The sequence below is a fragment of the Pseudophryne corroboree genome, chromosome 1 (genome assembly GCF_028390025.1).
Source record: "Pseudophryne corroboree isolate aPseCor3 chromosome 1, aPseCor3.hap2, whole genome shotgun sequence".
Classification (NCBI taxonomy): domain Eukaryota; kingdom Metazoa; phylum Chordata; class Amphibia; order Anura; family Myobatrachidae; genus Pseudophryne; species Pseudophryne corroboree.
Genome location: NC_086444.1, coordinates 941,223,970 through 941,236,884, shown reverse-complemented (window position 1 = coordinate 941,236,884; position 12,915 = coordinate 941,223,970). Strand labels below are relative to the sequence as shown.

Here is a 12,915-nt window from a genome sequence, read left to right as displayed (position 1 = left end):
GGCCATTCTCTAGTTCCTCCGCCCATTCTACCATTGTTTTCGCCATCAAGGCTGAAGCCATAGCTGGCCTTACAACAGCCCCTGAGAGAGAAAGAGAAAAATATATATATATTTTTCAAGAAACCATCTACTCTTCTATCTGGGACATCATTCAGTGAGGTAGACGGCAATGGTAAAATAGATTTACGTACAACATGTGCATCTACTTTAGGAGGAACTTCTCCTTTTGAACAGTCCGCAGCTGGAAAAGGATAGTAAGAATCCCATTTTTTCGGAATCTTATACTTTTTATTGGGTGTAGCCCAAGGTTCTTCCATAATTTCCGTCAGATCTTCTGACTCTGGAAATTCAGTCCTAACTATTTTTGGACGTTTAAACATAGGTGCTTTAGATTTTGACACTGCTTTGGCTGATTCCTCCAGAGACAGACTAGCCTGCATTGCATCAATAAGCTCAGCTATATCCCCTGAGCTGAAACCCTCCGACTGATCATCATATGGGGTATTTAAATACACTGTATCCTCATCTGTTGTATCATTTTGTGTAGTCTGTAACATGGATGTATCTACCCTGGTTTTAATAGCCTGGCTACTTGTAGAAGCTGCTGGAACCAAACCATAAGGAGGGAGCTGCATGTATGGGTTAATAGTGTAACCTATTCCCGGGGGTGGAACTGCAGGTGCTAATCTGTCAGCTATTGTAGACACACCCCTTCTTGCAGGGCGTTGCCCCTCATAAGTAAGATACTGGGCTATTCCATGCAAAATCCTTTTACCAGATAAGCACGTTAAGGGTGTAGAAGTCCCTGATAAGTATCCTCGTCTTTTGCCGCTCACAGACATGGTAAATAATCTGTTTTTTTTTTTACAAATACTACACTCTCCGTGACTGAAAATCACCTATATAGATATAGAAGTGATATCAATCTGAACACAACCCGTGCACCTGAATTGAGGTTCAGAAACAATACTGACAAACATATAAAAGTCAGCAATCACACTAGCAGTCAGTCACATGTTAAAAATTGTCATATGAGAATATAATCAATCACAAAAATACTTTTCTAGTATGTAGGAGTACAATTACTGTATTTCTGTTTTTAAACAGCTATTACAACAAGTTTTTCAGACATAATATGCTGAAAACAACAGTACTGTACAGGCCTCACATGCATTGTGTACCAAAATTAACTATTCATACTAACAAGTAGATAGAATCTTAGTACTGTATAACCCTTACTCAGTGGAGTGGGATACAGGGAGACTCACTCCACTTCCAAGATCGATCAATACGCTGGAAAGACGCTGAGTGGATTCAGACGCTACTAGTGTACACTGCCGCTCCGGTAACTGATAACGGACACAGACGCTCAGTGAACGATGAGTGTATGCAGACACTCCTGTCTGCGACCCGGTCTCGGCGGCAACTCTAGTGTACACAACCGCAGCGGCCTAAGCTGTGACCGAGTACCCTCGTGGTAGCGTCTGAGACGGAAGTGAGGTCATCAGTTCATGGACGGGAGACGCACGGAAACTGGTCATGTGCTTGGGGGGAGGGGGCGACCAGGAGAGCGTCTGACTCCCCCTGCTGACATAAACTCCAGGGATCGCGGCCTCAACCTAGTCCTGGCGCCTGTGATCCCTAAAACATAGCGTTGGAGCACTTAAGAGTGGCGGCGCATCAAGTACTGTTTGTAATCTCCTCCAATACAGTGCGGATGTGTCTGGATCCCCTAGTAAGTGGAACCGATGCCTTACATTCTCCCCATGCTCCGGCCACAGCCTGGTAATGTCTGCTGGACCTGCTAGAACATCCGTCAGAGACGCCCGCCGAGACAGCACTAATACCTGAAGGTAAGCGTTGTTGCGACCCCGTGGAGAGTTGTTGGAGCGACTCTTTCTAGCATGTGTTTAAGACGCTGTTAAGAAAGATCACTCAAAACATAGTAAGACTATAAAAATAAAATAATAAAAGCTTAGGGCTACTTTAACAGCAGCCCTGTGACCGTGGTCCGCCTCCTGCCGCACCAAACAAAAAACTGATTTGACTGAGTCGGTGGGCGGGGTTATATGGATGAGCCCGATGCATCCTGGGAGGCCAGAAAGCTCGTGACTATTTGGTGCCATTTCCGCTGTCCTGTGGATAACCTGTGGACCCAACTGGAGAAATTTCAATTAGACAATAACAGAAACGAACTACTAACAGCGAACTCCTTTTTAAAGCAGTAGAGCTTCAATTTAAGTGGTCGGTTAAAATAATGTTGAATTGTTATACAGTCACCTGTCTTTTGTTGTACATACTAGAACCATTCCTAATTGCATTGTAAGTTGGCACAATGTTATCATATCTACATATGTGAGTACATTTATTTTACAGGTCTACTCATGGGGCGGCAGCTTTGTTTCCTGTAGTCCTCTGCAAAGACTGGGAGCAGAAGCAGATGGGAATAGACAAGTAAACATTAATGGCAACAGTGCTCCGACAGCTACACAGACGTTAATGACCATGTATCGCAGGAGGTCGCCAGAAGAATTCAACCCCAAACTGGTAATCAGCAGTACAGCACTATTATGGTGTAATTGCTGCAGGAAGCCTTTGTGTATGGAAGGCGAACCTTGCAACACAAATCACTAGTTTTCTCATATTGGGCAGTCCAATGTGTATTTAATGAGTTTGAATCCGCACATCAGTGTCTCTGTGAAATGGTGGTACTGCTCTTGTGCTATAATGAGGCTCACACTGGCAGCGGTGATGCTGATTTGCAGTGAAGAGGCCGCTAGAGAGTGATCCCATATAACTGGGCAGTTTATAGCATCTAAATGTGGACTTGTTTTTTTATCTCATTTGCATACATTATAGTCCCTTAACTTTATATTTCTTATTCTTTTCCAAAATAGTGTTTGAAGCTTGCAGTTGTATTATCTGCACAGACATCATACTTCTTGCTATTAAATGGTGCAAAACTAAAAAAAATATTATTTCTAAAAGATATCACACAAGGTAGACGTTTAAAAAAGAAAAAGCCAACTTTGAAAAGTCTACGGCCCTGTATCTAAAACCGGGCTACACACGCCCAGCTTGGTTTCGGGAGGCCCCAGTTGGATGGACAACTAAGGCGATTACTTATCTAGGGGTACAGATCCCGAAAAATCGGAACAATTTGTACAGTCTTAATCTGAAACAAATCGTGCGTAGTATGAGAGATGATACTAAACGTTGGAGACATCTTAAAATATCATATTTGGGCAGAGTGAACTTGGTGAAAATGATTCTATTTCCTAGACTTTTATACCCATTGCAATCCCTACCTATTTTATTGTCTAGGAGTGCCACGACAGAAATTAACAAAGTAACACGCACATTCATTTGGAATGGTAGGCGGGCACGAATTAGTTTGGTGAAATTGCAGCAACGTAGAAACAATGGAGGTGTGAATCTTCCTACTGTATCAGAATATAGTCATGCCTCCCACTTACGTTATTTGAGAGATTGGCTACATGGGGGGAATATGTACTCCAATATGGCCTTAGAGTCTGCCTTCTTAGGTGGTGGTAGTATTATCTCCTTCCTGCATTTGCACGAGGAAGAGATACCCACTTCGGTTCGCGCGAATTCACTATTGATGTCCACTCAGAGAGTCTGGCACATCCTACGACGTAAATGCTTGTTGAACCCGCATGTGTCCCTTTTCCTCCCACTAGTCCACAATAACTGTTTTCAGGACGGAAACGCGAGTCATCCTTTCACTCTCTGGGAAAGGTATGGCATTACTTCCATACGACAAATTACAATAGTGAGTCGCGAAAACCACTCACGCTGGTACAGGCGGTGGCACTCTTTCCAATACTGAATAGGTTTCCCTTAGCATACCTACAAGCTCAACATTACGTGGCAGCTGTTTATAGATTATTGTCCTTGCAGGACTATGACAACCCGTTAGATAAATTATTACTGGTTGGGAACCCCTCATCCAAGGCAATCTCTATCCATTACTCATTCTTACACACACCCTTACAGCATGATGACATGACGACGGAAATGGCACAATGGAAAGATCATTTTCCGTCCCTTACTATGACAAAATTGTTGAAGTCCTTTGAGTTATCCATTAAATTGATACCTGCTTCATCCTACACCGAACTCTTTTTGAACGTGTGGCCAAGAACATATCTGTCGCCACACCGTAGACACCTAATGGGTCTGTTAGAAGACTCTTCATGCCCTAGATGTGGTATACAACGGGCTGAGCTGTTTCACTGCCTATGGGGGTGTCCCATAATCCGGAGATTCTGGGTCCAGATATGGAGATATGTTACTCAACACCTAGTTAATTATTTACCACTTACTCCTGAATGGGCAATATTTAGTGTAATGCCGGAAGGAACTAGGGTGGCACAGGGCGTTAAAAAATTGCTGATGATAAAATCTGCAGCAGCTAAAAAATTTATTTTACAGCCCTTGGCCCCGCCAATATCACTTTTCCTAGGGAAGATCTTTCATATTTTCAGAATGGAATGGCTGGAGGCCTCTTTACAAAAGGAAAGGTTTACCATAAAATTTTTCGAGACATGGGAAAGCTATATAGAAACCCTGTCCCGCCCATTAAAGGAACAGGTATGGAGATGTTTTCACAACACTTTGTGGTACGAAACTAGGGTTTATGGCCAGGACCCCCCAATTTCATTTGTGGATGGTTAGTTTTTTACTATGTTTAATTTAGGGGGGAACACAATGTCTTGTTCTGGGAGAGAATGGATGTAGATACTGATAAGGGCATGGGTCCGGGCTCATTTTGTTTGTCTTCAATACTTAAAAGACACTTTATCGTGACTCATATGTGTACTTTGGTCCTTATATTAGATCACAATGCTGCTTTGCCTTTATTGCTTGATAGATAAGTGTTCACTTTATAGATCTTACTGATTGTATACCTCATGCTATGGATCTTATTGATTGTATACTTCGATGCACTTTGATGTGAATCTTTGTTATGCCTCAATGGAAATAAAATAAAAAAAAATAAAAAAAATAATAAAAGAAAACGAAAATAGGTGTTTTCGATTGCCCCACACTCGTAATTCTGGCACTATCTTTAAAAGATTTAATTCCCTCCGGGACTGGTTATAGATGGGTTCAGTTTTGACAATATGCAGCATGTCAACATAATCCTGATGGTAAAATGTCGACTGGCTCAGAATGTTGACAAAACAAAGCCTCCATGCAGTCTTGTGACCAGCGGTACAGCAATGTCATCTAGGTTCGGCAGGATCAGTGGGAGCACTGTTCCGGTGGTGTCATCTAATCCAGGAGTGTAGTATAAGTGGCCGGCGATCGGATTCCCGGGGGCCAGTATACTGGCGCCGGGATCCTGACCGCCGGCATATCGACAGCTGGGCGAGCGCTAATGAGCCCCTTGCGGGCTCACTGTGCTCGCTACGCTATTTATTCTCCCTCCAGGGGGGTCGTGGACCCCCAAGAGGGAGAATGTGTCGGCATGCTGGCGGTCGGGATCCCGGCACCGGTATGCTGGTCGCCGGTATCCCGGCCGGCGGTATAGTGAAGACCACCCTAATCCAGCAGTTCCGGTAGTGAGTGCGCTAATTTTCACCCCTCACTGCAGACCGAAATCCTACCCTAACCCGTTACCCCCCCCCAGAATAACAATATTCAACCCCCAACTTCCGCAGACTAACCCAAATCATACCCCCACAGCCTAACCCTAATGTCAACACTCTGCAGAATGTCAACGTTTCAACCGAATGTTAACATGGTAACTGAATCCCATATTGGATGTATCATGGAGTTGGCGGAGGACCTGTGAGATATTTGCTTATACAAGACATCTGGAGAACATGAATCAGTAGGACTAAACATTTATTTTAGTGGGTCAAAACATTAGGTTTTGTTTGACAAGCTAAAAAAATACAAACAAGGTAAATTGTTTATTGAATAATAGCGTTTCTTTGCCAAAACAGCTTTTACTAATGAAAAAGAGAACAATACAGTACACAGGGCCAGTTCAAGGGCGCATAGCGCCCCGGGCAGGAAAGGGGGCGTGGCCTAATACAGGGGGCGTGGTCAGTTACGTCCCCTGTACATTCTAGCGCCGCTTGAGTGCTGAGCGATGCGCAATGACGTCATCGCGCACCGCACAGCAAAAGGTCCTCTCCACGAAGGGAAACTAGACGCTATGCGTCTAGTTCCCTTCGTGGAGAGGACCTTTGCTGTGCGTTGCGCGATGACGTCATCGCGCACCGCTCAGCAAAGTTACTCTCCACGAAGGGAAACTAGACGCATAGCGTCTAGTTCCCTTCACAGGGAACGGCAGCGGGCATTTGAGGCGGACGGGGGACACAGCGGGCAGCAGTGGCGGATCTTGCCACGGTGCGGCGCCCTCCGGATGGCGCCAGCGCCCTCCGGAAGGCGGCGCCCCGGGCAAAAGTCCTGCTTGCCCGTGGCAAGATCCGCTACTGACAGTACACCTTGGGCCTAATTCAGATCTGATCGTAGCAGCAAATTTGTTAGCTAATGGGCAAAACCATGTGCAGTGCAGGGGGGGCAGATGTAACGTGTGCAGAGAGAGTTAGATTTGGGTGTGGTGTGTTCAAACTGAAACCTAAATTGCAGTGTAAAAATAAAGCAGCCAGGTTTTACCCTGCACAGAAACAAAATAACCCACCCAAATCTAACTCTCTCTGCATCTGTTATATCTGCCCCACGTGCACGGTATCCGTTCAGATGGTCGACCATGTTATGGTCGACAGTCATTAGGTCGACCACTATTGGTCGACATTGACATGGTCGACATGGACACATGTTCGACGCATGAAAATGGTCGACACATGAAAGGTCGACACATGAAAAGGTCGACATGAGTTTTTTAACTTTTTTTTCTTTTGGGGAACTTTTCCATACTTTACGATCCACGTGGACTACGATTGGAACGGTAATCTGTGTCGAGCGAAGCGGTAGCGGAGCGAAGGCACCATGCCCGAAGCATGGCGAGCAAAGCGAGCCATGCGAGGGGACGCGTTGCACTAATTGGGGTTCCCAGTCACATTACGCAAAAAACGACACCAAAAAAAGTTAAAAAAAACTCATGTCGACCTTTTCATGTGTCGACCTTTAACGTGGCGACCATTTTCATGTGTCGACCATGTGTCCATGTCGACCATGTCAATGTCGACCAATAGTGGTCGACCTAATGACTGTTGACCATAACATGGTCGACCATTCATACCGGAACCCACCTGCACTGCATATGGTTTCGCCCATTAGCTAACAAATTTGCTGCTGCAATCATGGCCATGATAACGCGGTAATTTACCACGATCTGACTTTTTACGAACATGGTTCGGAGTATACATTTTGGTCATTTTAAGATACTTTCAAAAAACTTCCAAAGAATCCTGAGTAATTCTACCTGCAAGCCTAAAATCACTTGTCCCACTCATAAACCACCCCATTATACCTGTCCCATATCTTGTACACCAATTTCCATCATTTTGCAATTTTTTGACCTTCAAAAATTACGTCATGATTGGCCAATAAAAATCTAAGTGCATAATTAGTCATTCAGAAGGGTGTCTCAGGGGTTTTCAAACAATCCTCACATTTTTACCTTAAAATAGAGATTGTCCCCAAGTTTATCACCTGCTCAGAAGTGGTGAAGTGAAATTTGCAGTAAGCTTATGGAGAATTATAGCTGAAAATTTATTGTGGACAATTGAATAGCAGCTTATCGCAGGTCACGATAAAAGTTCTTTCTGCAGTGGGGTACATTGGTTTCCACAGGGAAACACTGGGTTTAGAGATGGCTCTTGATCCAGGCACCAACAGGCTAAAGTTTTAGACAGTCCCAGGATGCATTGGGGCCTCCTTTATAACCCCGCCTCCAGGCACTGTGAGCTCAGTTTCGAGTTGGTGCCTGCAGACGCAGGTCATTTAACAGGGGGGCTGCACTGGGCAGCCCTGAAAAAGCTTTTAGAAGACTTCAAGGGCTGCAGCACTTACATGTCAGGGTGACACTCTGTGCTGCGGCTCCGTCACCTCCCCAGCGGCGTTGCCTACTCCCGGTGGATCTATTCCCGGGTACTTGCGGCGGAGACCCTCCAGCTTAGGCACACGGTCGCAGATGCTCTTCTAGTTCGCGTGGCTGCTACTGAAAGGAGGAGGTAAGAGGGTCCCCCAGGCGGGACCCGCCATTAAATCGCGTTCCGGTCGCAGTCTAAGGAGACGGGCTGCGACACTGGCGTAGACACTGTAACAGAGCAGGTACCCCACTAAATCCACCACGGCAGAGGAGTACAGGTCGGATATATTAATATCCTCTTTATTAAGACTCCATAGTACCAGGTGGTGAGGACCAGCATAGGGGAGAAGGCGCTTGACCTGCAGCCCCTCCCCCAGTTCCGGGCGCCATCTACTGCTGGTGTTCCCGCCCTGGATCTGCCTCACACTCTTCCTCACTCCCTGACTGAGACGCTGGGTGCCATCTTCTATGAATAGCTGCAACTGGTCTCCGGAACTGCAGGTCAAGGTCTCCTCTGTAAACTCGCCTGTACATCAGCGCCATGATTTTACAGACACTTAAGTATTCTACATGTCGTTAATAAGACAGCGTTAGTTAAGAACAAGTTTACCTGTACCAGAATATATTGTACGAGTATTCTGATATATACATCCGGTATACATATAATAGTCCTGTGCAGTTTTATTGTCTTTCTAAAATAATTATCTGCATTGTCACTGTGACTGTGTGTGCCTGTATCTGCTGTGTGGATTTCACTTTGAGTGTATCCCAGCTTTAGCTATCACTGTATTCTGTTCCCTAGGGGACTAGGTGCGTCAGGGTCGTATATATAGTGCTTCACAGTATTTACCATCAAGTGTATTCTACTGTGTACACAGTCACATAATACCGGATTTATTCGCTGGTGTTGTGTACTGTCTACGCCAGAGGTTCTCAAACTCGGTCCTCGGGGGCACACACAGTTAATGTTTTGCAGGTCTCCTCACAGAATCGCAAGTGAAATAATTAGCTCCACCTGTGGACCTTTTAAAATGTGTCAGTGAGTAATTAATACACCTGTGCACCTGCTGGGTTACCTGCAAAACATGCACTGTGTGTGCCCCCGAGGACCGAGTTTGAGAACCTCTGGTCTACGCAGTCACATAGTACCGGATTTAGACGCTGGTATTGTGTACTGTGTACACTGTCACATACTAGGGAATTTATTTGCTGGTACTGTATTCTATCTGGCTGCATCATACTCATACGCTCTGCGGTTGCATTCACTAAAATGTCTAAATATGCCAGGGATTTACCTGAGGGGGAAGCTTTGTATGAAGGTCTGTGTACTGTGTGCCATACATCTCCCAGTCAGTCCGCAGCTCCTGTAACCAATCAGGAGGCACCTTGGGCGGCGTTCTCAACTATGCTCAATATGCTTGTGACACGCCTTATGCCCCCTATGGGACCTCCTGTGCCATTGCAGCCACATATTGCCCCTATGGTAAATCCGCCTTGGGCGGATAATTTGTCTACCCAGTTGCAGCAATTGAATCAATCTTTGGTTAGACCTAAACCTACCCCAACCCACTCTCATGTCAAGGGGTCATCTAAGCGGGCTACCTCCTCCTCACAATCCACTAACCTCTCTGAAGATTCTTCTGATGAGGATGGGGAGTATACTGACCTGTCAGACACTGATACAGCTGCTTCTACAGGAATCTACTATTCAGGTTGATGTTCCTGATTTAGTGGTTGCTATTAAGCAGGTCCTACAGATCACTGATGATGTTGAGGATTCCACTACAATTTCTAAGAAACCTGATAAGTTTAAACATCAGAAGGTAACTAAAACATTATTACCGCATTCTGACCATTTAGTAGACATACGTGAAAAAAGATGGCAGCTCGTTATCCTCTCCTGAGTTGTGTAACAAGTGGTAAAATTCACCACCGGTTGATTCCCATGTCACCCGTCTAGTGGTGTCATCTACTCTGCCTGTCATCACTGTCACCTCATTGAAGGATCCGACAGATAAGCGTGTGGAGGGATGCCTGAAGTCTATTTACTTCCTTACAGGTGCTGTACATAGACCCACTATAGCAGCCTCTTGGGCTGCAAAATTAATTGAACCATGGGTTCAAGCATTAGTGGAAGAGCTGCCTCAGGAAGTATCTGACATTGCCAGACAGTACCGGTCTCACATTACCACCGCCGTCTATTACATTCAGGAGGCGTCCTCTGAGTCAGGTGTGTTAGCGGCTAAGGCATCGACTACGTCCATCCTCGCCGTATTCTGTGGTTGAGGTTGTGGAAGGTGGACGTGGACTCCAAAAAGACCTTGGAGGTACTCCCTTTTAAGGGAGACATACTATTTGGGGAAGATCTCAATAAGATAGGGACTGACTTAGCGGCTGCTAAGACTGCATTTCTCCCGAATACTAATCCTTCTGCACAGAAGGCAAAAGGTACCACTTTTTGCTCTTTTCTGCCTCAAGGGAAAGCAAAAGGTCAGGCATTCCCGTGCTTCCAAAACCACTAAGCCCAAGGCAAAACAATCCTGGGCCTCGCGTCAGCCTGCTTCTAAACATGACAAGCCTGCTGCATGATGGGGTAGACCTTCCCCTGGGGGACCCCAGGGTGGGAGGCTGACTTCTTCGATACACCCAGTTCTGGTTGAAGACCACTTCAGACTAGGGAGGCCAATCCCGGGCCGTTTTTCCAATCCCGGGGATCGGGATTGAAAAATGCTCAATCCCGGGATTATATATACACGGTACATTCAGCCGGGCACTCTGCTTCAGGGAATAAAGTGTCCTCAGTGATGGAAGCAATGAGATAAATGAATGCTGTGGCACTCTGAGTCGTTTAAACATCAAAGGTGTACTGAAAAAATCATGATGTGATTTTTCCAATACACATTTGATGTTTAAAAGACTCAGAGTGCTGCAGCATTAATTAATTCTATATATATAGATAAATATAATACTCACTATGGAGTAGAGGGGTCCAGAGGCAGGCAGCAGAGCAGCGTAGCGTGAGTATCACTCACAGTCCACCTGCTTTAGAGTCCTCGTAACTTTAAAATTATGGCGGGCAGGAGGGCTGGCTGGCAGGCAGGCGCATTGGAGGGCAGAAGGAGCGGCCATAGCTGGTAAGGGGCTGTGCAGCGTGACCTCGCTGACGTCACGCCGCACACAGCAGGGCAGCCGGGTCCAGGCAGCGCCGAGCGCTAGTGCTCAGCGGCGCTGCCCGGTCAAGAATCATTAGTGCGCATGCGCACGTGAATCCCGGGATTGAAGGCTCCAATCCTGGGATTCAAATCCCGGCATTTTTGGCCTCAAATCCCGGGATCCCGCCGATCCCGATCCCGGGATTGGCCATCCTACTTCAGACGCTTGGGTGCGAGAAGTTGTCTCTCACGGGTACGCAGTCTCTTTCAAGAGACGTCCCCCTCGCCAGTTCTGCACAATGTTTATCCCTTCGGATCCGTTGAAGGCGCAAGCTCTACAACTGGTTATGCGTTCCCTCCTGGATACAGGAGTGGTAGTGCCGGTACTACTCGACCCTGTTTCTAGTCCCGAAACTCAATGGGCCTTTCCGACCTATACTCAACTTCAAATCACTGAACAAGTTTGTGAGAGTGTCCATGTTCTGTATGGAAACACTGCGCTCAATTGTTCTGGCTATAGAACCCGGAGACTATATGGTATCCCTGTATATACAAGATGCTTACCTGCATATAACTATTGCCATATCGCATCAGCAATATCTGCGGTTTGCTATTGGCAACCTTCACTATCAATTCCAGGCTCTGCCATTTGGTCTGGCCACGGCCCCTCAGATCTTCACCAAGATTATACTTCTTGACAAAGGGGAGAGAGCTCCCTGAAACGCGTTGAAGCTGCCTGCCGTGTCTTCTTTCTCCTAGGATCCGATTGGTCTTAAGAACTGAACGCCACAGTTGTTTTTGCACTTACCTGTCTGCAGCCGGTATCTGTATATGAAGCACTGTTAGCGTGAACCGTCTGTACCCTGTGATGTATGGAAAGACATTGCTGTTTCGTCTTTTATTTTACAAATAAATCACGTTGTTCCGGATATCCTACCTGTCTGTACTATTTACCGGGATCTAAGACGGGAGATGAAAAGATACCTTTATGGGAACACATGAAAGGATTCTAATGTAGGTGTTTTTAAAGAGGAATTTTGTATGATTGAAGCATCCGTCTAAGATTGAAACACCTGTCTATAAAAGATACCTTTATGTGCAGGCAAGGTTGAAATTACCTGCCTAAAGGGGATATCTCCTTCTACTATGTGGGATCTCCCATCCACTATATATTTATAGAGCGCTGGTTTCTAGTCTATTGGTATTGGTTTCACCAAGATTATGTCCGTGATGACGGCTCGTCTCCGTCGCCAGGGAGTTAGGATCCTGCCGTATCTAGACGACTTGCTGATTCTGGCGAACTCCCACGATATCCTCCTCAGTCATCTACAACTGACGGTAAACGTCCTACAAGCCCACGGGTGGCTCATCAACTGGAAGAAGTGCTCGCTGGTCCCTGCTCGGAGCATGGTGGACCTGCGGGCACTGCTGGACACACACAGTCAACGTCTGTTTTTGTCTCCAGAGAAGGTCCTGAAACTTCAGGACAGGATCAGATACTTCCTCTCTCGCCCAAGAGTGTCGATACACTCGACGATGCAAGTACTAGGCCTCATGGTGTCGGCGTTCGACATGGTAGAGCACGCTCAATTTCATTCCTGCCCTCTGCAGAGGTTAATCCTTTCCAAGTGGGACAGTCTACCTCATCGGATCAGCTCTCACATGATCTTCTTGACTCTGGAGGTTCGTCTGTCACTGACCTGGTGGCTACAGGACCAACAGTTGAGCAGG

General features: G+C 46.1%; 1 protein-coding gene across 3 annotated transcripts in view; it reads left to right on the top strand.

Moving 5' to 3' along the window:
- Positions 1-12,915, top strand: part of TBC1D9 (TBC1 domain family member 9) — a 188,159-nt gene that overhangs the window by 123,740 nt on the left and 51,504 nt on the right. For all 3 annotated transcript variants that reach the window (XM_063920383.1, XM_063920382.1, XM_063920384.1), the window contains one exon: positions 2,377-2,547. In XM_063920383.1, coding sequence (XP_063776453.1) covers positions 2,377-2,547 — 171 coding nt within the window. The remainder of the gene's footprint in view (positions 1-2,376; positions 2,548-12,915) is intronic.